General features: G+C 49.6%; 4 protein-coding genes across 11 annotated transcripts; 2 read left to right on the forward strand and 2 right to left on the reverse strand.

Annotated features, from left to right (window-relative positions):
• The first annotated feature begins 62 nt into the window (after nucleotides 1-62).
• On the forward strand, nucleotides 63-4,417 carry LOC116233178 (transmembrane protease serine 5). Of its 7 annotated transcripts, XM_090123462.1 has the most exons (11): nucleotides 63-911; nucleotides 993-1,068; nucleotides 1,897-2,032; nucleotides 2,104-2,205; nucleotides 2,295-2,338; nucleotides 2,411-2,576; nucleotides 2,661-2,836; nucleotides 3,000-3,098; nucleotides 3,756-3,898; nucleotides 3,982-4,134; nucleotides 4,267-4,403. In XM_090123462.1, the coding sequence occupies exons 1-11, from the start codon at nucleotides 789-791 to the stop codon at nucleotides 4,273-4,275; spliced, it is 1,227 nt and encodes a 408-aa protein (XP_089979588.1). In that variant the 5' UTR covers nucleotides 63-788; the 3' UTR covers nucleotides 4,276-4,403. The 7 variants fall into 7 exon arrangements, with proteins under 7 accessions (XP_089979588.1, XP_089979582.1, XP_089979584.1 ...); XM_090123457.1 differs by adding an exon at nucleotides 1,270-1,380 and having other exon boundaries at nucleotides 860-911; nucleotides 1,465-2,032; nucleotides 2,295-2,836; nucleotides 3,756-4,134; nucleotides 4,267-4,417; XM_090123456.1 differs by adding an exon at nucleotides 1,270-1,380 and having other exon boundaries at nucleotides 790-1,068; nucleotides 1,465-2,032; nucleotides 2,295-2,836; nucleotides 3,756-4,134; nucleotides 4,267-4,417.
• Nucleotides 4,404-14,370, reverse strand: ZW10 (zw10 kinetochore protein). The gene is made up of 16 exons (XM_031599914.2): nucleotides 14,218-14,370; nucleotides 14,016-14,150; nucleotides 13,316-13,417; nucleotides 13,054-13,131; nucleotides 12,788-12,947; nucleotides 12,445-12,594; nucleotides 11,969-12,160; nucleotides 11,491-11,654; nucleotides 11,024-11,206; nucleotides 10,329-10,567; nucleotides 9,268-9,339; nucleotides 8,463-8,632; nucleotides 7,710-7,840; nucleotides 7,206-7,337; nucleotides 6,426-6,628; nucleotides 4,404-6,149 (listed from the first exon to the last, which is right to left on the reverse strand). Exons 1-16 carry the CDS (start codon nucleotides 14,332-14,334, stop codon nucleotides 6,029-6,031), a joined length of 2,349 nt encoding a protein of 782 aa, XP_031455774.1. The 5' UTR covers nucleotides 14,335-14,370; the 3' UTR covers nucleotides 4,404-6,028.
• Nucleotides 14,371-15,317: 947 nt separating this feature from the next.
• Nucleotides 15,318-17,834, forward strand: CD3D (CD3 delta subunit of T-cell receptor complex). The gene is made up of 5 exons (XM_031599923.2): nucleotides 15,318-15,476; nucleotides 16,062-16,274; nucleotides 16,644-16,775; nucleotides 17,154-17,197; nucleotides 17,534-17,834. Exons 1-5 carry the CDS (start codon nucleotides 15,404-15,406, stop codon nucleotides 17,594-17,596), a joined length of 525 nt encoding a protein of 174 aa, XP_031455783.1. The 5' UTR covers nucleotides 15,318-15,403; the 3' UTR covers nucleotides 17,597-17,834.
• Nucleotides 17,835-19,771: 1,937 nt separating this feature from the next.
• Nucleotides 19,772-24,873, reverse strand: CD3E (CD3 epsilon subunit of T-cell receptor complex). Of its 2 annotated transcripts, XM_031599920.2 has the most exons (7): nucleotides 24,755-24,873; nucleotides 24,523-24,637; nucleotides 23,724-23,744; nucleotides 23,217-23,417; nucleotides 22,540-22,692; nucleotides 21,443-21,489; nucleotides 19,772-21,087 (listed from the first exon to the last, which is right to left on the reverse strand). In XM_031599920.2, the coding sequence occupies exons 2-7, from the start codon at nucleotides 24,569-24,571 to the stop codon at nucleotides 21,031-21,033; spliced, it is 528 nt and encodes a 175-aa protein (XP_031455780.2). In that variant the 5' UTR covers nucleotides 24,572-24,637; nucleotides 24,755-24,873; the 3' UTR covers nucleotides 19,772-21,030. The 2 variants fall into 2 exon arrangements, with proteins under 2 accessions (XP_031455780.2, XP_031455781.2); XM_031599921.2 differs by lacking the exon at nucleotides 24,755-24,873 and having other exon boundaries at nucleotides 24,523-24,748.
• Nucleotides 24,874-25,738: the final 865 nt, after the last annotated feature.

The following is a 25,738-nucleotide window of genomic DNA, read 5'->3' on the forward strand; positions in this document are numbered from 1 at the left end:
GGTGACCTGCAGAAGACGTGGGGGACAATAAATGCTGTGGCACTGTGTCCCTGCAGATAAAAGGTTCCAGGCAGAGCCAACTGCAGCATCCAGGCCCCAGGCTGGGATTTATGGCAGGAAGTATGAGAATAACCAAGGAGATGTTATTGAGTCTCCTGAACATGTCTTCCTGTCCTGGAGTTGAGGAGCTTCCCAGCAGTACAGGCAGAGGCAGATGGCAAAGGGATAAGATGAAGTGTTTGGAATTGGCTCTGCTGGGTCCCCTGCCAAGCCTGAACCTGCAGGATGGAGCTGTGAAGTATTCATGGGGCTTTCCTCGAGTAAACAGCATTAAAAATGCAATGATCGTTTGAGTAACAGCCATCAGCTGTGCCTCCTGGGCTGGAGGAGTGTGTAAAGAAGAGAAGTTTCCTTTCAAGCTGCAGGGCTGGGAAGTCTCCCCCTCCTGTAGGGCAGCAGCCAGCTGTCATTCAGCAGCAAGAAATTAGATGGGAAACCAGCCGCTGCTGTTTGACCTTTACTCCTCCGGGTGTGCTGCAGCCTAAAGACCAAAGGAGCCTAAAGACCAAAGGGGCAGCCTGGCAGGAGCTTTGGGGCTGTTCCCCTGCAGCACCTGGGCCTTCTGCACCTGGCTGCAGATGGGCTGATGATAAGCAGCAGCTGTGGGCTGGCTGTTCTGGTCTGCCCAGCTCAACACAGCTTGGCTGCTCGTGCCCACAGCCGTGGGGCTGCTCTGGGTGCTTCTCACTGAGGAGCTTTGGGGGGGGGAGGGGGATGGCAGCTGGGAGATGGGTTGGGAGCTGAAACAAGGAGCCCCTTCAGCACGCCCTGAGCTCTGCGGTGCGCATGGCACGGGGAGGGAAACCCAAGCTGCTGGGGGAAGCAGTGGCTGTGTGCACAGTGCAGGCATGGTGAGCAGTGCTGCTGAGCAGAACTGTCCTCTTCTGTGGCACCTGGGCTGTCGCTGATCTGCTTCCTGCTCCTTTTCCCAGGGCCCGGATGCAGCTGAGCACCGTCCCCACCACCTGCCTGGCACTGGGGATGCTGCAGAGCTGAGGATGGAGCACGGTGAGTTGTGTGTGGGCAGGGGGAGCGAGGGGCCTTGCCTGGGTCTCAGCCTCCTCCAGGACCCATGGCTTCAGTGCATCACCTCGGGGCAAAAGGTTGGAGTGTCCTAGGCATAGGGGCACAGGGACCTGGGGATGTATCCAGGGGATGAAGGGGTGAGGGATGGATGAGGCTGTGTTCATCTCTCTCTGTTTCCTAAAGATTCTGCCAATGCATCAGCCAAAACTCTCTGTACCACCTGGAGGCTGCTGCTGCTGCTGCTTGGGATCATGGGGCTGCTGGCGGCAGCAGTGGCCGGGGCCTGGCTGCTGGGTCAGTACCTGCAGAACAGCCCCAGCTCCATGCCCAGCACCCTGCCCAGCCGCACGCCTCACCTGCTGCTCTCCTCTCCCAAAGGGTGGCACCTGGGGGGTCCACAGCCACACCAGGGCTTGGCCAAGCCACAGACATCAGATACTGTGACAGCATGCAGTGAGGGCGAGGAGGAGGAGCCTGTGGTCCGCGGGGCACCTGGAGGAGGTTTCCCCCTTCCCACTGCCCCTGCTAAACCTGAGATACTCCTGGATAGTGAATCTCTGCTGAACCTCTCTCCTACCTCAGCTGCATGCCGCAATGGTTTCACTTTGCTTTTGCATCCCCCTGCATTCCCCAGCCGCAGTGCACGGCGTGGTCCCACCTTTGCATGCGCCCTCTCAGCAGAGCTGGGCTGAGAACGCTTCAAAAGTTTTATGCGTGGTTTAGCATTCACTACAAACAGATTGCTGTGCAGTTTGTTTCGCTGTAAGCCCCTCGTGAAGCGCTGCAGGGAGGTGAGGTCAGTGCTGTCAGTGTCTTTCAGGATCCAGGCAGGTGCCTCCCTGCTGGCTGTGCGGCCACACGACCGGTCCGGATGGCTGCTGGCCTGCCATGAGCACTGGCAGCCCACGCTGGGCACACGGCTGTGCCAGCACCTCGGGGCGCTCAGGTGGGTGCTGGTAGGGGTGGGGGCAGGGCAGCAGCCCACTCCTCCCCGGGCTGCTGCTGTTCCTTCTGCAGAGCGATACATCAGAAGGGGGTGAACCTGACGGACGTGAGAATGGAGGATGGGCAGGAGTTTGCCCAGGTGGGGTCCAGCCTGGATGATGCGTGGCAGATCAGGTGAGGGCAGGCCTGGGCCGTGCTGGTGGAAGAGGCAGGCGCTGCCTTCACCCAGCGGGCAGCTCCCTGAGCGCGGTCTCCATGCGCAGGAGCAGCTGCGAGTCGGGCCGCGTTGTGGCACTGCAGTGCTCAGGTGGGTCCCCCCCTCTTTGCATACCTGCGACCTGCAGCCCATCGTGCCCACTGAACCCCGGCCCTCCTGCAGCCTGCGGGCAGCGCCCGGCACCCGGGGGCCGCGTGGTGGGGGGCATGGATGCTGCCCCCGGGCGCTGGCCCTGGCAGGTGAGCATCCGCCACGGCTCCCGGCACCGCTGCGGTGGCTCCGTGCTGGCGCCGCGTTGGATCGTCACCGCCGCCCATTGCGTGCGCAGGTACAGGGCTGCCCTCAGCACGGGACCTGCAGCGGGGGCTCAGAGGCTGTGCTGGGGGCTCTGCGGGATCTTCTGTCCCCTCAGCTACCGGCGGCGGAGCGCATCGGGCTGGACGGTTCATGCTGGTGTCACTCATGGCTCGGCCAAACAGGAGGCCGGGGTGCCAGTGGAGAGGGTTATTTCTCACCCGCTGTACAACGATAACAGCATGGACTACGACATCGCTCTGATGAAGCTGCGAGTTCCCTTGAATTTCTCAGGTGAAGTGCTGCTGTGAGGCACCCTCAGCCTCTCCTGGCATGTGGGGAGCAGTGTGCACAGCCCGGCTGTGCTTTGGCTGATGCCAGAGCTGCTCGTTGCTGGGAAGGCACCTGGGGCTGTGCTACCAGCAGTCCTGGGCCCAACCCATCCCCTCACCACCAGACACCATTGGAGCTCTGTGCCTGCTGCCCTCCCACCAGGACCTGCTCCCAGGCACGCCGTGCTGGGTGTCGGGCTGGGGCTACACCAGGCCTGACCAAGGTAAGCCTTGTCCATGCTCCCTGCCGGCCCTTCCTGTGCTGCATGCGCAGTTCTGCCACTGCTTCTCCTCATCTTCAAGCCCCACGAGTCCCCCAGTGTGACCCCATGTTCATAGAATCACAACATAGCCTGGATTGAAAAGGTCCACCATGCTCACCCAGTTCCAACCCCCTGCTGTGTGCAGGTCGCCAACCAGCAGCCCAGGCTGCCCAGAGCCACATCCAGCCTGGCCTTGGATGCCTGCAGGGATGGGGCATCCACAGCCTCCTTGGGCAACCTGTTCCAGTGCCTCACCACCCTCTGGCTGAAAAACTTCCTCCTAATATCCAGCCTAAACCTCCCCTGTCTCAGTGTAAAACCATTCCCCCTTGTCCTATCACCCTGGTAAACAGCCGTTCCCCTCCTGTTTATCCGCTCCCTTAAGTACTGGAAGGCCACAATGAGGCCTCCCCGGAGCCTTCTCTTCTCCAAGCTAAATAATCCCAGTTCCCTCAGCCTTTCCTCACAGGAGAGGTGCTCCAGTCCTCTGACCATCTTAGTGGCCCTCTTCTGGACCCGCTCCAAGAGCTCCACATCCTTCCTGTACTGGGGGCCCCTTCTGACCCCTCCTGCTCCCTAAGATCACGTTCCCCTCTTTCTTTGTCCCTCCCTCCCCAGCCCAACTCACTGAGACGCTGAAGGAAGCCCTGGTGCCGTTGATCAGCACCCAGAGGTGCAACAGCTCGTGCATGTATGCAGGAGAGCTCACGGCCAGGATGCTGTGCGCCGGGTACCAGCAGGGGAAGATCGATGCCTGCCAGGTGATGGGCGGCCAGGGGCAGGAGCACAGCAGAGGGGCTTTGGGGCTGAGTGCTGCTGTGCTCCCATCCCTGCTCTGCTGCAGGGCGACAGCGGGGGCCCCCTGGTCTGCCAGGATGAGCTGGCGTGGCGCCTGGTGGGCATCGTCAGCTGGGGCCAGGGCTGTGCTGAACCAAACCGCCCGGGGGTTTACACCAACGTGGCTCAGCTTCTGCCCTGGATTTATCACATCACTGAGGTACGGCTGCAGCAAACAGCAGCACGCCTTCAGCCTCAGTTCCAGCTGTGCGCATTGCATAGAGAAACCCCACTGCCAGCACTGCTGTTAGCACCCCGCCCTCACCCCAATGCTTTCCTTTCCTTTATCCAGATCTACTAGAAGCAAGGAGAAACCTCCTGCATCAACGCACGGCCCATTGCACATCTATGTGAAGAAAAGCCTAGCACTAATTCCCACTGTTCCTATAACCCCTAAAGGAACGGCACCAGACACCACCAGAACACGTGGCCAGTATAAATAGTTTATTAAAGAAAATAGCAAATTGCATTTCTGTGAATGATGCCCATGGGAGAAGTGGCGTTTGGTTTTTTATTGACTGCTATATGGAAAAGGACAAGGACTCCCCAGGAGATACAAGAGGTGTGGGAACGTTCTGAGCCCTTGGCTGAATTGTGTGGAGGGGAAGGAGGGAAATTATACACAAGAAAAAAGGAAAAGCTGGAGGTCCAAGTGATGCCTGCCATCCCTGCTGCCTTCTTGCAGGCTGGATGTGGTGTGAGCTGCTGAGTTCTGCAGCTGGAAGCTGAGAACTGCACCCATGGTCAGGAATGCAAAGAGAATTCAGATCAAAGTCCAAATGAAAAGGATACAACAGTATTAAAATATTTAGCTCTCAAGGATTGAAACTTTTGTCTGCAAGCATTACATGGTAGGAAATAGTTTTTGTGCAGCAGGTGGCCTCAGGGCTATGGTTCAACAACAGCTATTGATGAGTTTTCCAATTAAAATAAACATACATTTCTTGAAGTCTTAAGCGTGGCCTTCTCTAAAGTAAAAGACAATGCTGTGAGTGCACATTTAATTCCCTTCTCAGATTATCTACGTTTATCTCATCCTTAAAGGACAGAAAAGTTACCACTGCAAAGACAACACACGCCAGACCTACTGCTTCATTAACAGAAGGGGAAAGGAAGGAGCAGAATGGCTTTCATAGCTGGCAGTGAGACTGAAGACAGAAAGTCAGGTTTAAGATATTTGCTATGAGAAATAAAGCCATGAGGAATTCTGCCACTTGTGCAAAACACTCTGACCCGGTAAACAGCTGACGTGGAATGAGGTCTCCTCTTCCCCACCTCCAGTTTCACTCTTTCAAGGTCTGCTCTGCAGGGAAACCTGAGCAGAACAGGTGGGGAAGAGCAAAATTTGGCACCTGAGCATTCTTAGGAGACCAAATGCTATCACCAATGGTGGTTTCATCTGTATTTCGCAGGGACAGACGAGGTAAGAGACAAAGGGGCTACATGGCCCCTGATGTAAAACTGCGTAGGTAAAAAAGATTGATGAGTGAGAAATAGAAATCCCTCTGTAAGTCCCTTAGGCAAACAAGCTTGAGATGACGTACAGCATGCTGCACTGACAGCCCCATCTGCCAGCACTGCTCATTCTCACAAAGAGAAGCTGGAGAGAAGACTTGATTTATTTGCCTATGCTGGGCTTACAGAAAGATGAAATCCAAGAGGATTTAGCAGACACCACAGAAAGCATCTCTTCTTTACCAGGACTGTACACCCACCAGCTCAAAGCAAAACCTAGGATCTGTGCATAATACCTCCAGGGAGGAAATGGCATTTTCAAGCCCAAATTCCACCTGCCTGGCAGATGGAGCAGAAGCAGTTAGTGTTCATGTGCTACTCACTTTGATTTCCTGGTCTGAGACTCACAGAGCCAAACCATTTGCCCTACATACAGGGAGCTAGGAAACCTCTCCCCCAGTCAAGCCCCCAGGAAGCACATACCCAAAGCTATGCTTTTTATAGTCCAGTACAAGAAAGGTCAAATCTAAAAGAAATAGTTAAAAGATTCAGTTCACTGTCGCTTTATCAGAAGATGCAACGTGTAGGAGATAACAGAGCTATTTGATCTTGGCCAGTGCTGCTGCTCTCCTTTCTGTGTTCTGGAACAAGGCTCGGATCAGACTCTTCACTTCTGCTGGGGAGAACTCAGCTGCAAGAGGTCCCTTCCCATCTGCCCACCTACAAAGGAGAAAGAGCTTTGGTTAACAAAACTGCATGGCAACTTCACATTAAAACAAACCTTTGGGGCATTCACATCAAGCCACAGCAGTTCTCCAACTCCTGTAATGAATGGTTAAAGTAGAGTGAAACGCATCAAGCATTTACAAGCATGGAACAGTACTAAGTCTGGAAGCAAAACAAGTTAGTTGCCTATTAGCTGCATGCAATCTGAGTCCAGAATTACTTCATTAGGTATTTAAAATAGACTTTTCAGTTTAGCCTGCAGATACCTACTGATCTACTATTTCTTGGAGGTTGGCCTGCAGGATGATCATCAGCTCTTTGAATGTCATCCACTTCTGCACATAGACTGGAACCTCCTCTTGGTATTTCTTGTTTTTGTCCTCTTCAGGCAGTGGAGTGAAAACTTGAGGTCCCTCCTCCACCATGATCTTACAGAGTGAGTACAGCCTATCTGCATCTTCTGCAGAGATATCCTAGAATTGAACAAAGAATATACATGAATTGAACAAAGAATATCCAAGAATTGAACAAATTGTTAACAAAAGAGCTGTTAGATATGATTTTGGATCACTAAACAGTAAGTGAAATGAAGGCAAAAGCCAACTCAAACCCCAAAATGGGGCTGTGTGCATGAAGACAAAAAGCCATGGTTTGGATTGCATTTAATATTCTCAAACAAACATATTTCACAAATAGCTATTTAATCAAGTTCTCTGCAGTCACCTCAGAACAAGGACTGTGCTTCTCAAGAGCAGATTCACTGCGAGGCAAAGTGGTTATTAAGAAGGTCTGATTGGTTTACAAGGAAACTGGCAGGTAATGCCAGCACGACAAAGAAAGCAAAGCTTTTTGGCAGGCACTGCATAAGAAAGCATCACAGCTGCTACAGGAAAAGCAGCCCTTTCACTTAACTGACAATGCAAGGGCCCTTCAAGATATAGACTAAAACTGGCTCCCCTGAAACCTCAGCTTGTAAAGAGCTTCTGGAGGTCATAAATGCTAGCTGTTTAGACCATGCTTATGCTTGGCATGTCCACATCATGCAGTTACCTCCAGGGCAGCAATCCTAGTGACAATTTCAGAGAGTGCTGTGTTCAGTAAGGTGCCCATAGCCTTGCAGTACACATTCACTGGAAGGACATCTTGCCAGACTTTCCCCAATCTTTTCAACTGATGCAATACCTGGAATGTAACAGCTACATATTATCAACATGTTATCAAGAAGAATGTTAAGAGAAGCACAAAATGATAAGGATACTGCACACAGACCAAAACAAGTTTTAAAGAAGCACAAGGCAATGAAGTATCACATACAGCAGATGTTCCTTAAAAGAAATCAATATCTTCAGTTTGCACTGCAGCTTATCAGAAACGTGACACCTTTTCCTTGAGCAATGAAACACCCTAGATATGTACTACAGAAAAACTTCACGATTAAGAAACTGCTGTCTTGGTGCAAGCAGACATGAACTCAGCATCCCATAAAATAAGGCACAGCCCAAGGACAGCATCTACAGACAACAGCACATCCAACTTCAGCTTTGCCTTGCCTACCTGCCTTATGGCTTTGTTTGCTGCAGAGTAATTTTCCTCATCATCCATATTAGAAAAATTCCTGGCACTTGACAGCCTCTCTAGAATTTCTCCTTTCTGTACTCTCATCTGGGCCAGAAAACACTCCATCCCTTTAAGAGAAAAAACAAACAGAGAGAAGCAATTATTTGTTTGCTCAGCTGATGCTGATTTAGAGACTGTAAGTGCTGAATAATAAACCTGCCATAGTGTTATATTTTTAATAGAAATTTCCAGTCTCCAATCATTCTCGCAGAGCCAATTCAATCAGGCCCAGCCACTGCATTCAATAAGCTCTTGCACAGCTTGGATTACTACAGCACTCTGAGAAAGCTGAGTAGCAGGGCTCACTGTGGATGACAGGTTCCTGTTAAACTAATAGAAGCTTATTTCAGAACTTGTTTCCAAAGAATAACCGAAAGAAAGTGTCAGAGGAGTCAGCAGCAGATCCCCAAATATCTGAGTGCCACAACACCTCACTGGATAACAGTCTGCTCTTTGAGCTATGCACCAAACAAGGTGAGCCCTGCTTAAATAGCCCAGTCCTATACAGCTGTATTGCTTAGAGCCAGGAGCTCCACCAGACCTCCCTATCAAGATTTCCTTGCCCCAAACTCAATAAATAACAGATGTCTACAGAGTCAGTAGATACATTCTGAATCATTCAGCAACAAAACCCAGGATTAACTACCACATCATCTATCAAGGTACTTCAACACTGAAAAGCAAAATTACCAAGTCTCCTAAAGCCAGGTACCAGGTCTACAAAAGTAGCTGCTCCATCACACAGGATGCTGGTCAGGCGGTACCGGAACTGATGTCCCATGGTGAGCAGGTGGTGAGCAATGTACATGCAGTTGTTGTGGTGAATAGCTGCGAGCTGGGGTAGTTTCTGGAGGTTCTCTCTGTCTCAGGAAGAAGAGGAAAGGAAGAAATGTATGTATTTAGGCCTGGCTCTGTTCAACTGACATATGGACAGTCTGACTTAAAGAGATGTTGCAAATAACTCACTGCAAGCAATGCTTGATAAAACCACCAGCTGGAAGAAAAGTATACTTACAATCCTCATTGCTGCTCTTTCTTACAGGGAAAGCAACATGAAAAATCTTAAAAGCCTCACCCCTGGTCAAAGCCCAGGGTGAGGGCTCTATTCTAGCTACCCAATAGCTGGATATGGTAGAGGTCTGTAAGACCCAGTTTACAAGACTCAGCTATATACTGAAGATGCAACTTCAGCTCACGCTGCCTGTGCTCCCACCCATGCAAGGGCCAGCAGGCACAGAACCCATCTCATTCATGCCAAAAGAAATATTAAAAACCATCTCCTTGATCATAAGACCGCCAGCTAAGAAACTCTCAAGCAAATAATTTGCAACAAGTATGATTTATTAACGGGTTAAAAGCATCAGCTTTTTCCCACTGGAGGAAGTCCTCAGTAACTTTTGGATGTGGTGGACAAAAGAGAGATCAAGTGGGATGGTTCCAGCAGCACTGTTCTGACTGCAAAGCAGGCCTTAAGTAATACACATCACACACTTACTTGTGGTATGTTGGTACTACATCATAAAACAGCTGGAATATGTTCCGCACGGAGTAGAAGAGCTGTATGCAGCTACAAAGAAAATAAGGTTCATGTCAGTGTGTCTGGAATTAACATCTTGTGTGCCAAGTGACTCTCACCCCTCTCTTAAAAAAAAAAGTTTTATTAGTGGTAAAGCATATTCTCCTTAATGAACAAATTGTCAAGGATCTTGTCTTTATTGCCATTCCCTGGTTGATTTTGACAATTCACAAAGGCTTCTCACAAGAGCTGTGATGACCTTGTAAGTTCAGCGTGGAAGAGATGAGCTTCAGACCACATGTCAGAACAGAGATATGTGAAACCCCACAAACAAAGGGAGCAGTGTCCTTTCTCCCAGTAGGTATGCATACGTACTCAGCCCTCTCTGCCACAGTACAGTGCAGGGCATTCAGTACCTGGGAAACTCTCCCTTTTCAGGGTTGTGGGCTCCAGTTTTTAAAACTGGTTGTATGCAGCTTCTCAGAACATTCCACTGTTTTCTTTCAAGAGCCCTGACAGATGCAGAGCTGGAGTTTTTTGCTTGCACTCAGCACACATGCAAAAAGAAAGCAAGAACTCACGTCAGAACCTTAGGGTGCCATCCCTTATTGGGTTGGAACAAAAGAAATGGCTTTTATCTTTTTAAACAACATAAACAGAACACAGAATAAAGTATTGCAGTGAACACAGCAGTAGCATTTCTCCCAGAAGACTGAGGCTGTGAGCTGCCCTGTGCACACTATGGAGTCACTGTGCTGTCAGTGCTGCAATAGCTCAAATACAGCAAAACGCACCTGAATGCTCCCTGAAACACAGAGCCTGAAAGGCTGCTCTGTTTAACCAGTACTCCTGCTGCATCAACCTCCTGCACAAACCCAGGCATGCAGCCTTTAGCCAAAACACAGCATAACTTTAATGATTAATTCTAATTTTTAAGTACCCTTTGCTCTTATGAATTTCTTCTAATCTATTAGCAGATGCTTAGTGTTGCCAAAGGCGATATATATCTGAGAAGTTACAGGCTGAGATGTAATTCTTACCACTGATCTGTGCTGGCTGTAGTCTCCAACAGTGTCTGATAAGCCAGCTCCATCAGCTTCTCCACTGATGCACTGATGCGGCACGTGGGCAAAGAAAACGTGTACTGGCTCAGTTTAGAGTCATTCTCCAAATTGACCATCTCGTTAGGAAGGAGTTTAGAAGTCTTTTGCATTTTAACATGATCTCCAGACCCAGGATCAGGAAGTTTTGGTAGGGTTACACAGGAATCAGGTGTGATCTAAGGGAAAACAAAAGAAAAGCATAACTATAATTAGAGCTCAGAGAAAGGAGACTGTGTGAGGTCAGAAATACTGATTTGAGCCTCAAGGTAAGCATTAAGCTGCAGAAATCCCCTGAGACTGCTGGAGGTCTCATGACTCATGAATAACACAGGTCATGAAAACCTACAGTTTCATGCCTAGAAGCAAGCCCTGCAAGTGAACCTCTACATTTTCTTTTCTTTTTCTAACCCTAGCCAGAAAAAAATACAAAAGTAAGCTTTGGGTACTTTAAGAAATACCCAGCTGGTGAGATAACCTACTTGAGTAACTTCCAAAAAGACTTTGAAACTCTGGTTTGCCAGGATCACTAGATAGTAGTCCTCTATAAAAGGACTCAGCTGTCCTAGACAAGCCTTCTTTAACAGCATCGTTATTTTCCCACAGAGAAAAACAGGATGTTTCAACAGCAGTACCTTTACAGTATTGTGTATTTCTGAGGTCATCAGGTTTCTGGCTGCCACAATCACATCCTGGCATTTCTTGTTGGCAAAGTGGGAATTGACATTACGGGCGTATTTCAGTAAATCTGTTGTGTCTCCATTCAAAAACTGCATTTTCTTCAAGGCTTTTTCAAATTCCTCTGTGGATTTAATCACCTGAAAAGAGCAGACACATTCTCCATCGATACCTGTGGACTGCAAGTTTCTTAAAATCAAACAGCACAATTAAAGCTGGACAGAAATTCTTCCACTCAGATGGAAGTAAAGAATAAAACCTGGCTGTAAAGATCACTGCCTAACAGCTCTCAGCAATCCTTTGGAAAAAGCTGGCTCAGTTGGAGGCCACGATCACACAGTAATAGTCTTTTAGCTGCAGCTTTCTGTTGAAGATGGTCACGTAGTATTTCCACTAAATAAACCTGAAAGATTTTGAGACCTACCTCTATATACTGCTCCAATTTGCTGCTGTTGGTTGGGATTGAATTCACCAGACAGTTCTGAATGAGGCAGTCTGACAGCTCTTCCCATATCATATCACCCAGCAGTTCTGCCAGCGTAACTCTGCACTCCTTTTTATCTTCCACACACTGCTCAACGGGCACATCTGAATTGAAGAGAACAGAAGTGGGTTTTAATATACGTGGACCAGACCCTTCACCAGTTCATTCAAATCTTCCTGTCTTTTAAAAGAGTGTACTTCAACTGTTCCACAATTTCATAATGAAGATATTCTTCATATCCAAACCACATGCAGTTCTGATCAATATCTGAATTTACATTACTTTTTAGTATTAAAAGCTACTTAGATCTTACAGACAACTGCTTAACAACCAGCTATTCAAGACAGCTTCCACTCCAGCTACAAGAACAAGGTGTTGATATGCAACTCAGACTAAGGCCAAAAGGGAGACAACTTACTCAGCAGGTATTTGTGAAGAACTTCAAGAACAAACTTTATCTTGTCAAAAACCTCCACAGGAGAAGAATGATCCAAGTCAGGCTTCTCTGACTTGAACTTTAGGATGACCACATCTGACTGTTCTTCTATGAATGGCTGAAGAAACGGGTATGAAATCAGTGGCTTGAGGATGTATTTCAGCAACAGCTTGCCTGAGAAATGAAGCAAATAAATAAATGTATGGTTTCAAACAGCAGCAGGTAGGCAGGTTTATTTTCAGGGAAGCCCAACCTATTTTGGATTCAGAGATTCTCCACATGAAGTGGAAGAAACACCACCTGGACTAGCTGTACCAGAGAATATTCAAGAGGCAAAAAACACTGGGTCTGGTTTCACTAAAGACCATTTTAGCTACATAAAACACACAGAGGCTCAGCAAAGAGCAGCATCTTTAATGCAAAACAAAGAAAAACAGAAAAAGCCAGATCTGCCTTACCAAAAGTTTTCAGCTTGGTGCGCAGTTCTCCAAGGACAGCAAAAGCCTGCAGCACAGAAGCAACAGGTGGGCCTGCAATCTCTTCCTCTTTTGATGGCAGTGTGCATAAGTGCAATTCTGAATGCATCACTGACTCCGGGCCAATGGTTTCTAAAGAAAAGGAAGAAACAACTCTCTGATAAAGCATGTTCCGAGATGCAGCAGATCTGAGGAGCTACTGCATTTCTCAGCTGGTGGCTAAAGCAATATTCCACCTCTCTCCATTTCCACAAAACGTGGCTCCTGTAGAAGAGCATCGGAAGTGAGAACTGAGCATCTTGTGTCCCTTCTTAGAACTGAGTACCTTTAGAAGGAGGAAGCTTCCACACAGCCAATTTCTGCCATTCCTCTCCTAAATGATAGAGCATGTTCTGTGTCTGCACTGTGAGCTCTGTGCCCAGTGCTTTCAGGATCTTCAGCTCAAAGCCCTTGCGGGATTCCAGCATTTTCAGGCTGCTTCGTGCCTGGTGGGAAATGTCAAACACAAACCATGGGTAACTGCAGGCCTTGCGAAACCTACTGAAAGTATTTCTCCACAATTTTGCCATCCGTTTAAGAAATCATTATCACCTTTTCCAATTGTTGAGCTGCTTCAATGTACTTCTTTTCCAGCAGTGCAGTGTTGTACTCTTTCAGAGCTGTATCGAACTGCAAAAATCAAGGAGGATCATATATAACTGTGTACCTACTATCAGACTACAAGATTTTTAACAATGCAGGTAGAGACAGAGGAGCTGCAGTTAGCTGTTTGAAAGAGAAGCCCAGTATGGTGCCACAGGCAGCAGACTACTGCTCAATGACTTGAAGCTGCACTCCCACATTCCCTCCTCACCTCCTGCAGCTTCTTCAGGATGCTCAGAACCAGCGTGTCCTGCTCCAGCTGCTGCTTCAGTTCAGTGAATTCAGCCACAGCAACGTTTAGGTCCCGCTGAACCTAAAATAAAAAAACTTCAGTTACAGCAGCCAAATGTTAGTGGGCAGATTTCCTCCTGATGGTGACAAAAGCACGAGAAAGAAAATGTTTGTTACCAGGATCATGGTTTGGGTTGGAGGGGACCTTAAAGGCCATCTGGTTCCATTCCCTGCTGTGGGCTGGCTGCCACCCAGTGGCTTCACTGCCCGGGATGGTTCAGGGAGGAGGATGGCAGGTTGGTGTTACCAGCACACCTGCTGTGGCACGTGATAATGACCGTGTCTGTAATTTCTATGGCCGTCCATCACGCTCTCTGCCATAAGGATCCTTATAAGCACTAGAAACTCCATCAAACTGCTGCTTTTTGTGTACATCAGAGGTTTTTTTCAAGGCGTGGGAGGGAGACGCGTTAACCAAAGGCTGTCAGAAGGAGCTCAGTGCTCCCGTTGTGCTCAGCCACGGGCCCAGCACCACCGGGCTGCTCCTGCTCCGCACCGCGCGTCATCCAAACGAACCCCACGGGTGCCGCCGCCCCTCCGTGCCCTCCGCAAACACCTGGGGCTGGGGGGGGGAGGCACAGCTTGGGTTAAACCCGGAGAAAACGGACAAAAGCGGTGACCTCGTTCTCCACGCCGGCCCTCAGCAGGTCGATGCTGCGGGACAGCCCGTCCACCCTGACCACCAGCTCCTCGGCGCTCTGCATGCCGGGCAGGAACTCGCTGTACTTCTTGGTGATCATGGTGCACACTTCGCCCTGCGGAGAGACCGCCGTCACCGACACCGAAACCGGCACCGCCCCGCCGCCCGCCCCGCGGCCCTGCCTTCAGCTCCTCCACACGGCGGGACAGCCGCCCGATGCGGGTGCCCAAATCCTCCTTGTCCAGGCGGCCCGAATGGGCCAACACCGCCGCCACCAGCGAGCCCGCGCCCGCCGCCATCTTCCGCCCCGCGGCACCACGGGAACGGCGGAGCCACAGCGCCGTACGGCGGCCGGGAGGAGACATGGCAAGGCGGGAGCGGCTCCGCGAGTGTGTGCAGCCTGGGGGATGGGAACGGTTTGAGCGGGAAGGGAGCTCGAAGGCCGCCTGGTGCCTCCCTGCAGTGCACAGGGACACCCACAGCTCCAGCAGTGCTCACAGCCCCTCCAGCCTGACCTTGGCTGTCTGCAGGGACGGGGCACCACCGCCTCTCTGGGCAACCTGTGCCAGTGCCTCACCGCCCTCAGTGCCAAACCTTCTTCCTCATCTCCAGCCTCAGTCTCCCCTCTTGCAGTCTGAAGCCATTTCCCCTTCTCCTATCACACAGACCCCACTACTGAGTCCATCCCTCCCTTCTCACAGCCCCTTTAGATGCTGACAGGCCGCTCTCAGCTCTCCTTCTCTCGCCTTCTCTTCTCCGTGCTGCACAGCCCCAGCTCTCAGCCTGTCCTCGCAGGGAGGGCTTCCATCCCTGCCACCATTCCTGTGTCCCTCCTCTGGACGCGCTCCAACAGCCCCAATCTCTCCTGCCCTGAGGACTCCAGCTGTGGACGCAGTGCTCCAGGCGAGGTGTCCCAGCGCACAGCTTTGGTTGCAGCCCAGGATCTGGTTGGCTTTCTGTGCTGTGAGGGCACACACAGAATCACAGAATGGCCAGGGTTGGAAGGGACCTCAAGGATCACGAAGCTCCAACCCCCTGCCGCATACAGGGCCACCAACCTCCACATTTAATACCAGCCCAGGCTGCCCAGGGCCCCATCCAACCTGGCCTTGAACACCTCCAGGGATGGACAGGGCTTCCACAGCCTCTCTGGGCAGCTGTTCCAGCACCTCACCACTCTCTGTAAAGAACTTAATACACTTTCCCCCATAGCCCCCTGTGGGCGCTGTGGTGGGGTGGAGGAGGCTGTTGTTGTTTGGAAGCCTCAGCTCTGCTTCCGCTGCCTGACGAAGCTCCGCTCTTCATGATCAGAGCTCTCCCCGCCTCCTCTCCCCTGAGCAGCACACAGAGCTGCCATCGCTCTGAGCCATGCGGAACGGACGGGCCCTGGGCACCTGGCTGCTGTTTGCCAGCATGGCTGTGGCCAAGTTGGGCGTCCATGGTAAGTCCCAAAGGCACTGGGTGCTGCCCACTGCCCACTGCCTACTGGGGCACAGGGAACGCGGGGATGGCAAAGGGGCCAAAGGAGCAATTCTGTGGGTCTTTTTGCATGGTTTTCCCTAGGAATGTTTGTTTCCGCTATCATCCTCCATGTTTTCTTTTGCTTTGCTGTTTGGGTTTTGCTCCTGACTTTGCATTTAAGGGAAACGTTTCACTCGCTGTTGGAATGTCTCTGTCGTAGTGGCACTCTGTTATTCGTGCTCTGTGTGCGGGATGAGGCTCACATGTGTGCAGACTGAGCGGAGCCCAGGCAGATGCATGGTTCCAGTTAGTTTTCATTCTGAGAGGGATTGGATCTATACACCAGAGCTGCACTAAGTAACCATCTATTGAACGCTGGACTGCTTTTCCACTGGCCAATTTGCTTTTTTGCAGAGATTTCTGTCTGCATCATCCTTTTCACTGCTCAGGGAAAAACTCAATGCTTCTACAGCAGCCATCTCTACGAAGGACACTCAGGAGCTCTGCACCACTGTAAGGGCTGAGAATGCAGCTACAAAACTCTCTGCTCTCCTTTATTTTTCAGGAGGGATTATTGTGAAAGAAATCAGTGGGAAGGTGTTTCTGCAATGTCAAACAAGCAAAGGAGAGCAAAAACAAGAAATTAAATGGTGGAAAGACGAAGTTGAGTTAGGAAACATGACACTGCTGGACTTGGGTACAATTTACGATGATCCCAGAGGCATCTATAAATGTATGCTGGATAACAAAAACTCCACTCTCCAGGTGCATTATCGAAGTGAGTGTTTGAAGCTCAATTTCTAGAGCCAGGACTGCTCCAGAGTTTTCATGTAAGCCAGTTTTTAAGGGAAATACTGATTTCCCAGAACCTGCAGGTGGTTCCATTCCTGCCTATGCTGTGGCTTGCTGTTCCAGGAATGGCTAGCTCAGAGTGCTGGGTACACATGACAGCTTGTGCCACTGGGTTGGGTCATGCAGGCAAACCAAGCTCTGCTGTCCTGAGAATAGAACCTGCTTGAGCTGGCAGAGCAATCTGGGCTCATATCAACTCAGGTGGCAGAACAGAGACAGCCACTGGAGTTGGAGGCGAGGGGCAGGTTCCTGGTACCGATCTTGCTCTCAGTCTTTGTGTTCTTTGTGTTTCCAGTGTGCCAGAATTGCATTGAAGTGGATGCTCCCACCATCTCAGGGATTGTGATCGCAGATGTTATCGCCACTGTCTTCCTGGCAATTGCTGTGTATTGCATCACCGGGCAAGATAAGGGACGCATGTCACGAGGTGAGGGGAGAGCCTGCTCATGGGTGGGGACAGGAAGTGCCTGGGTGCCTGGGCAGCTCTGGGGCTGCATGGTACCTGGGGACTTCCGTCACTGCCACGCAGCTCAGTAAGTGTGTGACACAGGCACCAGCCAGCAGCCAGCCTCCAGCGCAGCCCTGGGAGGGGTCACTCCGTGTACCCTTTATGCCCCTAGCTTAGCTTCTTGGGAAAAGCCATCAAATATACAATGCTCTCCAAAACATCATCCCCAGGACAGCAGCTTTCTGCCATATCTACCAGAGGAAGTCAAAACAGCCAGCTACTTGGGTTTGTTTGCAAATGCACTGCACATTGCCCATGGTGCCTCCTGATCTTTGACTGCAGTCTTTCTTTATTTAGCTTCTGACAGGCAGAACCTGATAGCCAACGACCAGCTCTACCAGGTGAGCATGCATGTGCACGTGTGTATGTTTTTTTGTGTGCATTCATAGGTGTCAGCAGCTCCACTTGGCTGGAATGACATGGCCATGATGGCACAGCTGCTGGGGAGGTGGAGTGTGGTGTTGTCACTCTCTGCTGGGAGGTTCACAGCAGCTTCTCCCTGAGCAACCTGTAGGATGGTGCAGGCTCAGCTGCCCTCTGCCCTCTCTGGGGTTGTTAAGCTTGGGGGCAGTGGAGGGAGCTTGCCAAAAGCTTGGCAAAGGGGAGTCTTGGCCAGCTTCCCCCCACAAGGCTGGACAAACACAGTTGTAACTTGCCTTGCCTTTTTTTCTCCCTAGCCCCTTGGTGAGCGGAATGATGGACAGTACAGCCAGCTGGCAACTGCCAAGGCCCGCAAGTGAAGTGGGAAGGCACTGGGGCCAGTGACTCCTTCACACAATGAAACCATAGCCAGTGCCAAAGAGCACCAGCACCCTGCCCTGGTGCTGCTTTGTGAACTAGCTGCTGGCAGAAGGCACTGTGGGTTTTTGCCTGGAGAGCCCTCCAGCTCCCTGCCAGGATGGGCTGCTTGTAGCAATCTGCTCTCTCCGTGATGCATTGCATTTCTGTATTCCTCTCATTAAAGATAATCTTATTCTATGGCCCCTCTGTTGTATCAGTTGTGTTAAGGTCTGGGGAGCCATGCAGTCACTGGAGAAGGTGTGCACTGGCTGTGATCTACTGGATCCCTGCAGAGCTGTGAGGTTTCTACCTGTCTGATAGGACGCTGTTCTGCCAGTGCAGGCAGGCATCCAAGGCTGTGCCTGGATCCAAATGGCATCCAGATCCACTGCTGAAGCTGAAGTGTGGGGACCTTGTGAAGGGAGAAGCTTGCTGCTCCTGACTCATTTAGCTCCACGCTGGGGATCATGGCCAACAGTATGGTTCATAACAACACTCAGCAGAGCTGACTTGTAGAATGGCTGGCCAAAATTGGAGGCTGATTATAACCAGCACCAGGTAGCAGTTTGAAACCTCAGAAACCAGGTCATCTTCCATATGCCAGTTGCACACACCTGTAGATTTGTTTTTCTCCTTTTCTAAGAATCTGTGTGCTAAGAATCTAAGGCTTTACAGAGCAGTAGGCTGCAAACTGATTTGTGACTCAATGGTTTAATGCAAGTACCAAAAGGGTTCACGCTCAACTCACAGTTACATAGTCAGTGAGAGCTGGCCTCCAATCTGGCATTTGTGGCACAGATAACAACTTACAGGCCATGCAAAGCTGTGGGTGCAGCCTTACAGACAGTGAACAACAAAGTGACCCGTTTTCCTTTGATGTCAGCTGTTTGTGCAATATTTTGCTCTTCACATCTTGGTGGCTTTTCCCCTCCCAACTGCTCTGGTGAAGGGTGAGACTGATATGGCAATCACAGGTAGAATATGTCAATGTCCTCCTTACATCTACAAAGCCATCAGGGTGAGCCTTATCAAAAAAAGTGACTGGCAGATTGACTGGTTCACAATGCTTTCATCCCCATCAGATTTCAGATGTAACAAAGGTTTCTATCCACACCCAAACAGCAGGAGAAACTCATGGCATGGTGGGCATGCTCTGCACAAATCAGAGGGAGAGCAGGAACAGCATTTCCATCTAGTCTGTGGGAGGCTCCTTAGCACCTCACCTTGGGAAGAAGCAGAAATGTTTCTGTAGCACTGCTAAGCACGGAGAGATGTTGTCACCAGATTTATGCTGATTCCATTGAGGTAAGGAGAAAGTGGGGTGGCACTAGTTGAGGCAAACACTAGGCAAACATGCAGCCCCATAGATGGTAGATGCACCAGGGCACAGCTTGAAGCAAAATGTGCTTCTCATGTCCCATCTGTGGCTGTGGTCCATATGGCTGGGCCAGGTAAGCTTCCTTGGGGCAGTGCTGATATGTTGGGGATAAGAACGTGACCCAGAGTGGTTTCAGAGCAGCTGGGGGTTGGTGCTGGTTGGGTCTTGCAATCTCCCTCTTAGATATTTAGAGCTTTGTATGGTAAAGCCCGCTGTACTGCTTTTAAAACCACATCCTGCAGGGTATGTACAGCAGTCTGAAGCACAGTCCTTGCTCGAGTGTTCAACCCCTTGTGCTGAAACTCAAGCTAAACCACCCACAACCCCCACCACTGCTGCTGTTTCCTCTCTTCAGATCTGTTGCTTTGCAGAGCAACAGAAATGTGGCTCTGAGCCAGTCTTAAGCCAGAAATGTTTCCACACATCAAAGCACCTCTTGGGCCTTTCTCCTTTTGTTACTACCAGTCCCACCGTGCTGCTTTTCAGATCACTCAGTTGAGAATTGCTATGTTCAGTGTTTGGGGCCCCAGCTATTTATCTTGTCCCCCAAAAGCACACCTGATCCCACTCCCAGCTCCTCTTCATCCCTGCCCAGCTCTGAGGCTCAGCTCTCCAGGGCATGGCAGTGCATTTCTGTGTGTGTAGGTCTCTTCCCCCAGAGCCACAGAAGCACAGTCTCAGTCTATTCCTGAGCTGGGAACTCAACACAAAATCTTTTTCTTTAATAGAAGTAAAAAAAAAAAAAAGCACAAGAAAATCCTTTCTGCTGCATATCTGGGGATGTTGGCTCTCATTTTATTAATATATTACAATTTTGAAAATGTATATTGAAAAAAAAAGCTGAAACAGACTTTTACCAATGGCAAAGTAGCCTGACATCTTTCTAATAGAACCCAAGCAGAGCTCAAGTGCCAGACTGAAATGGAGAGGGAAAGGTAAGCAATAAAGGACAGATCACAAGAAGCTCTATGCAGCAATAGCTCAGGTAAGTGAAACAGCACCAGCAAATGCACTTGGGCAGCCTTTAAGGTGCAGCCACTCAAATAGATGTTTTTATCTTACATGACAACATGACATATCAGTAAAAATTGAAGGACAGCTTCACAAAAGAGCTAGATGCTGTCCTGAATTTGTATCTCTATGGCCCCACCACATTCTTTTCAATTCCAGCTGTTGCAGAACGGAGTGCTGGTGCTGGGGCTGAACCCAAGGGTCCAAGTTTCAATCTGGGAAACACAAAAATCCCTGCTGTGCTGTCTCAGTCAGACTGAAAATGTGATGTTCATTTCTAAGTGGGGGTCAAATCTAATCTGAAAGGTCTAAGAGCCTCTTAATTTAATAGTAACGAAAATCTCACACTCAGCCAACCACTTAAATTTCCTAATAGGCTTTCAGGTGACTTGGGTAAGTGCCAAATTCTCATCTAAACCTTAAAGGATGTTTTAATGAAGATGTGAGACATAAAGGTACCCCGATGCAAAGGGCACTCAGCCCTACTCATTTCCCACAGAAGAAGGGCTATGGGTTGGATGGCCCTATCTGCACGTACTGGTAGCAATTTGTCTCTTCTTTTGGAGAAGGACAGCATTAGAGGCCAATCCCTCTGAGAAGAATCCTCATTTCATGCACTAGCTACGTAGGGAGGAAAGGGAAGCAAGTGCAGGCACTTGGGACAGAAAATGAAATTGGAGGGAAAGACAGAGCATGCAATTGAAGCAGAGAGAGAAGAGAGAGGGGAAAGGAGGTTAGAAACCATGAGTGAGGCTCCAGGCTTTTAGTGAGAAGGAAAACTTCTCTGCCAATAGGCTCAGAGATTTCTTAGCCCTAATGTCAGACTGAAGGAACACCATGGGGTGGAACAGCATAGGGCAGCAGGACGCCTGTCCTGTCCAGCTGCTCGGCTGACCTCAAGGCACCTGGGTCACAGTGGGTCTGCAGAGAGCCAGCAGCAAGCTAGCCAGAAGCACTCAGTTCTTCTGCCTCTGTTTTCCATCCAGCCTGGTATCTGGGAGAATTTCAGAAGCCCCTGTGTTCCAGGCCTGCATACACTTCTCGCTGGCCTTTCCTGATGGGCTGTGGGAACAGAAGAGATGCTTGTTCAGGAATCCTTCTTAATACATCTTCCAAGACTCCAGGCTCTTAGTCCATACAGTACTCAGAGAAAACCACAACAGAGAGACTAGGATCAGAGTGATGCTTTGGCAACGAGCAGTCTGCAGGAAACTGCATTTCTGCTTCTGACTCCCTGTGTCATCAGAGAAAAGGGCCTCCACCCTCCCCACCATTTTCCTCCACACCCTGCAGAGCTTGGAGGTGGACTGGATGTTACATCAAAGGAGAAAAACAGAACAAATGCTACAGATCCCCAGCTCTGCCTATCCCTCCCCAACCAGCAAAGAAAAGTGGAAAAAGCGCAGGTTGTCCTTACCTCGTAGTCGGGGTTTGGAACAGGGGGAGGACGCTGCATCTTCTGAGCTGCAACAGAGGCAAAAAGGAGTCATCCATGGTGATGGTTCTTCTAACACAGCGTGAGGGGCTTTCACAGAGATGATCCCAGGGTAACACATACCATGGGTAAACTCATGTGATTTCGTTGTGAACTCAGAGCTTTTAAAGATCCAACTGCTGCAGCTGTGAGATCTTACAATCATTTAGGAGGAAATCAGCTTTCTTTTTCAAGAAGAAAACATGAGGGCCCTGTGACCACAGACATCTGCCCCACAGATGGATATCAGATCTATACCCCTCTGGCCTAGGAAGCTGAATAGATGAGAACACATTGCATTGCATTTGAACCCATCACTCAGCAGGTGTGATGAGCACACAGCAGGGGATTTCAATCTGCTGATAGATTTGTGTCAGCTTTTTGGGCACTATTGGAAGTGGCAACATCTGATCTGCACAAACCCAGAATGGCGAGCACCCATTTGACCCACAGGCAGCCCCCTGATACAAATATCACCATTGACACTTGAACAATTCCAAAGTGGCATCATGAGGTCACAACCCCTCATCACTTTACCCCAGCATTTATTATCACAGAATCACAGAATCGTAGGGGTTGGAAGGGTCCTCCAGAGATCATCGAGTCCAACCCCCCTGCCAAAGCAGGATCCCATTATTATCCATCAGCCCCACTGCTGGACCCACTGGGCCACCAAAACAAGGCCTCAGAAGCCAGAAATTTGAATTCAGTGTTTCAGTAAATTGTGATGCATCTACTGCACGTGTTCCTGATTCTGGATCTTTGAATGCCTGAGACGGATGCAGTGTTTGCTTCATCACAGTCTCAATGCTGCTTCACAGCAGCCTGTGAAATGGTTTCCTATGAGCAGGAAGCCTCTATCACATGCAGCCCATACAGAATTCAGTCCAGAGCATCACATGTGGCATCAGGAGTGGGGTTTGGCAAGGCTCTGGGGGCTTTGTGGGAGACAGAGGGTGCTCCATCCATCAGCAAGGATGACTGCTTAGTTTAGCACGTAGCGCACACCGCGGAGAGCAGACATCTGAAATGGCTCTTACCTCGTGGCCGACTGCCAGCAGCAGCTCTCGATTGCCCCTTCTTGTTTTTGCTGAAGTAATGGACCAAAATCAGTACCCCCAAGGTGATGAGAAGATCCGCAATGATGATCCCTGTCACAGTCAAGGTATCCAGCTCCTCACAGTTTGTGCACACTGCCAGGAGGGAATACAAAAGTGCTCTTAGCCAGGCACGCTGCCTTTGCAGCAGTGGTGAAAGGGAAAGGCCACGTATCCAAAACATCAGTAAAATGCTTTCTGCTCATCATGTTCGTGGTTGTTACTCATGCACTTAATGCTTGCAGAAAAGATACAGCTTGGGGTGAGAAGGAGCAAAGAGCAAACAGAAAGGAAAGAGGAAGGCATGGGCCGTTCTATCCCCACTCCATTTCAGTCTTCAAACAGTCCTAGGGGCTGATGTGAGTACCATCTATACTTTGCTGTTCTGCATTGCCTGCAATGTAAATCATCTCCTAGATCATTACTGTTCTTCTCATGCTGATCTGACTTTATCCTCTCCCTAACTATGCTGAATTCTACACAGTGAATGTAGAGCAGCTGCCCAAAATGCCTCTGCAGAACAGCATTCACTCAGCCCATCTCAACATCCACCTCTGAAAGGTGTTGGCTTTATCTTTAGCCCAGGCAGGTTCTCACAGACTGAGTGCTTTTTCACTCACCTTTGGCATTCAGGTACATTTCATGCTTTTCATTATTTTCTTCACAAGTCACATTGAGAGGAGAGCTGTTATGATTCTCTATCATGTACTTATTGTAGTTTATTGTTTTCCCATCATTTTTTGGCATCACTTTTATGTTGCTTCCAGAGGAGGGACATGTGATTGTCACTGTGGTTCCAGAAATCTCCACTGTGAATTCAGCTTGGATTTAGGGCCAATGAGAAGAGAAACCATAATTACAAGGAGATTCTGGCACGCTTCCCTCCCCCTCCATGATCCCACCCAATTTGTTCTGCTCTATCTTTAATCTAATTGTAGAATGTAAATTCCCTGTGCACGCAAGCCTATTTTCTTTAAGTTTTCATACTGACCACTTTGCAATGCTAAGCAGAAATCATCACAAGATGTCATCACAAAATATTCAACTCTATGTCAGACAGTGTGGCCACACACCACTGCTACTTTAATTTTTTTAATTAGTCATGAATACTAGTAAAATACACTTACCCCCCTGAGCTGCTGCACCAACTACAAAAGAAAGAATAACATGTGTTAATCAAATTAGATCTTGATATTATATGCCTTTCCTACTTCAAGGATCTCCTGAATTCAGCTGCTTGAGGAAGATCTTCACACTCATATTTGTGCTAAATTAGATTCTGTTGGCTAAGACAGGATGTTGTTTTGAAATGAAGCCCCTTTCTTTGGAAGCCATTTTAAACAGACTACGACTGAACAGAGGTTGGAATGATTTTTCGAGCCCGCTTAGAAAACAGTTTCTTGCAAGGAATTCTGCAATTCTGCTTTATTGCCATGGATCAAAGAAATGCTGCTCAGTTCAAACCAGTAACATGGAAAATGCTGCTGTTCCCAAGATAGCAGTGGATCAGTACACAGAGTAGAAGCTATACACCACGATCACAAAATGCTTAAGAAATGTGCATGGATAGAGTGTAAAAATGAAATAAGGATTTGAAGCTTGGACCCTTACAGTTCACACTGCTGCAGGAGGTAGTGCCCCATCCTCCAGCTCATAGCTTCACCCACTCTGCTGCCTAAATTTTGGAGACCGCATCCTTTAGCGGATCAGTGAGCAAGCAGAAACTGAGTGAGGAGCCAAGCCTGAAAGGGTTGGATCCTCATTTTGCCCTCTGAGAGGAACGCTCACTTTGGAAGGTGGCAGCTGTATACACCAGTTTCAGAAGATGTGGCTGCGGGTACCAAAGCAGCCGTGCTGCCATGCATCGTGCACTGCAGCCCCTGGAGCCCTCCCCATCCCTGCAGGAGTCCATCCAGCTCCACTCACCCACACACAGCAGGAGGCCCAGGAGGGGCAGGGGCACCTCACACCTCATCCTTGTGCTCCTCCTTCTCTCGCTCTTTTCTACCGTTCCCGATCAGATTGGCATCACTGCAGCTGGCTGCGAAGGAAGAAAGAACACATTTGCTCTTCAAGTTCTTGCTTACAAGAAAGAGGCCCAAGAGTTTTTCGCAGAACTGTGTATGGCAGCGAATGGAGCAGTGCCAAGGAGACTCACTGTTTCCAGTGAAACCTGCAAGCAGCCCAGAAAGACACAGAGCACACGTGATAAGAAAAACTTCTCAGGAAATGCGGAGGCTCAACATGTCTTCAAATAACGTCATTGACAGCAAGGGGTGGCTGCTCTGCACCAGCCCATTGGAGACCTGCTGTCACTCAGCAGCAGGAGGCACACACAAGCCTGTGTTAGATTTACCTTCAGGACCTTACGAATTTTTCAATGTATTACTGAAGTTCAAATTTCTGCAAGCAGCCTAACGTACTGAGGGAACAAAGAGAAGGAACCAGGAATCAGAAAATGATTTGGGTTGGAAGGGACCCTAAAGATCTCCTAATTCCAACCCCTTGCTGTGGGCAGGAACATCTCCCACCAGTCCGGGTTGCCCACAGCCCCATCCGTGGCCTTGGGCACCTCCAGGGATGGGGCACCCGCAGCCTTTCTGGGCAGCAGTGCCAGAGCCTCACCGCCCTCATCATGGAGAATTTCTAACTAATATCCTGTCTAAATCTACCCTCTTCTACTTAAAGCCATTACCCCTTGCCCTGTTACTACACTCATAAAAAGCGTGTTGACTTTTGAAAGGCTTTCTACGACTCTGGGGATTAAGTACCCGAGTAAAAGTGGCTGGACTCCACTAGAGGGGGCTCCAGCCCCTCCGACGCACCCTGCTCTCACCCCAGCTCTCCCCTGCCCTCGCTGCGGAACACAGCAGAAGGGAACTTTCTCCTTCCCAACCACCCAGAGATTCCCATAGGGTTGGGGCCGTCCCAAGTATTGCTCTCAGCAGGGATGCAGACACGCAGAACGCACCATCTTTCTGTTTTCCTGTGCTTGAAATATGGCAGAGCTGCTCATACAAAGGCACAAAGATGCTGGGGATTTTTTAGGGTACCTGTCCAAAACAGGCATTGCAAAAACAAAGCTTCCTCCCTCCACAAGGGTGCACTTTGTTCCTGAGTCTGCCGTTCAGATCTCAAAGCT

The sequence above is a fragment of the Phasianus colchicus genome, chromosome 23 (assembly GCF_987193195.1).
Source record: "Phasianus colchicus chromosome 23, bPhaCol1.hap1.1, whole genome shotgun sequence".
Lineage (NCBI taxonomy): Eukaryota > Metazoa > Chordata > Aves > Galliformes > Phasianidae > Phasianus > Phasianus colchicus.

What these genes read in the sequence shown, in the direction of transcription:
- CD3E (XM_031599920.2), bottom strand. Translation starts at nt 24,571, where the DNA reads ATGAGGTGTGAGGTGCCCCTGCCCCTCCTGGGCCTCCTGCTGTGTGTG. An exon ending in TGGTGCAGCAGCTCAGGGGG is followed by an intron (nt 23,418 to 23,723) that starts GTAAGTGTATTT and finishes CCTAAATCCAAG; the next exon opens with CTGAATTCACAGTGGAGATT. An exon ending in AATGTACCTGAATGCCAAAG is followed by an intron (nt 22,693 to 23,216) that starts GTGAGTGAAAAA and finishes CCCTCCTGGCAG; the next exon opens with TGTGCACAAACTGTGAGGAG.
- ZW10 (XM_031599914.2), bottom strand. Translation starts at nt 14,334, where the DNA reads ATGGCGGCGGGCGCGGGCTCGCTGGTGGCGGCGGTGTTGGCCCATTCG. An exon ending in GCCGTGTGGAGGAGCTGAAG is followed by an intron (nt 14,151 to 14,217) that starts GCAGGGCCGCGG and finishes GTCTCTCCGCAG; the next exon opens with GGCGAAGTGTGCACCATGAT. An exon ending in TCTTCACAAATACCTGCTGA is followed by an intron (nt 11,655 to 11,968) that starts GTAAGTTGTCTC and finishes TCTTCAATTCAG; the next exon opens with ATGTGCCCGTTGAGCAGTGT.
- CD3D (XM_031599923.2), top strand. Translation starts at nt 15,404, where the DNA reads ATGCGGAACGGACGGGCCCTGGGCACCTGGCTGCTGTTTGCCAGCATG. An exon ending in GGCCAAGTTGGGCGTCCATG is followed by an intron (nt 15,477 to 16,061) that starts GTAAGTCCCAAA and finishes TTTATTTTTCAG; the next exon opens with GAGGGATTATTGTGAAAGAA. An exon ending in TCTCCAGGTGCATTATCGAA is followed by an intron (nt 16,275 to 16,643) that starts GTGAGTGTTTGA and finishes TTGTGTTTCCAG; the next exon opens with TGTGCCAGAATTGCATTGAA.
- LOC116233178 (XM_090123456.1), top strand. Translation starts at nt 1,797, where the DNA reads ATGCGTGGTTTAGCATTCACTACAAACAGATTGCTGTGCAGTTTGTTT. An exon ending in GATGATGCGTGGCAGATCAG is followed by an intron (nt 2,206 to 2,294) that starts GTGAGGGCAGGC and finishes CTCCATGCGCAG; the next exon opens with GAGCAGCTGCGAGTCGGGCC. An exon ending in CTACACCAGGCCTGACCAAG is followed by an intron (nt 3,099 to 3,755) that starts GTAAGCCTTGTC and finishes CTCCCTCCCCAG; the next exon opens with CCCAACTCACTGAGACGCTG.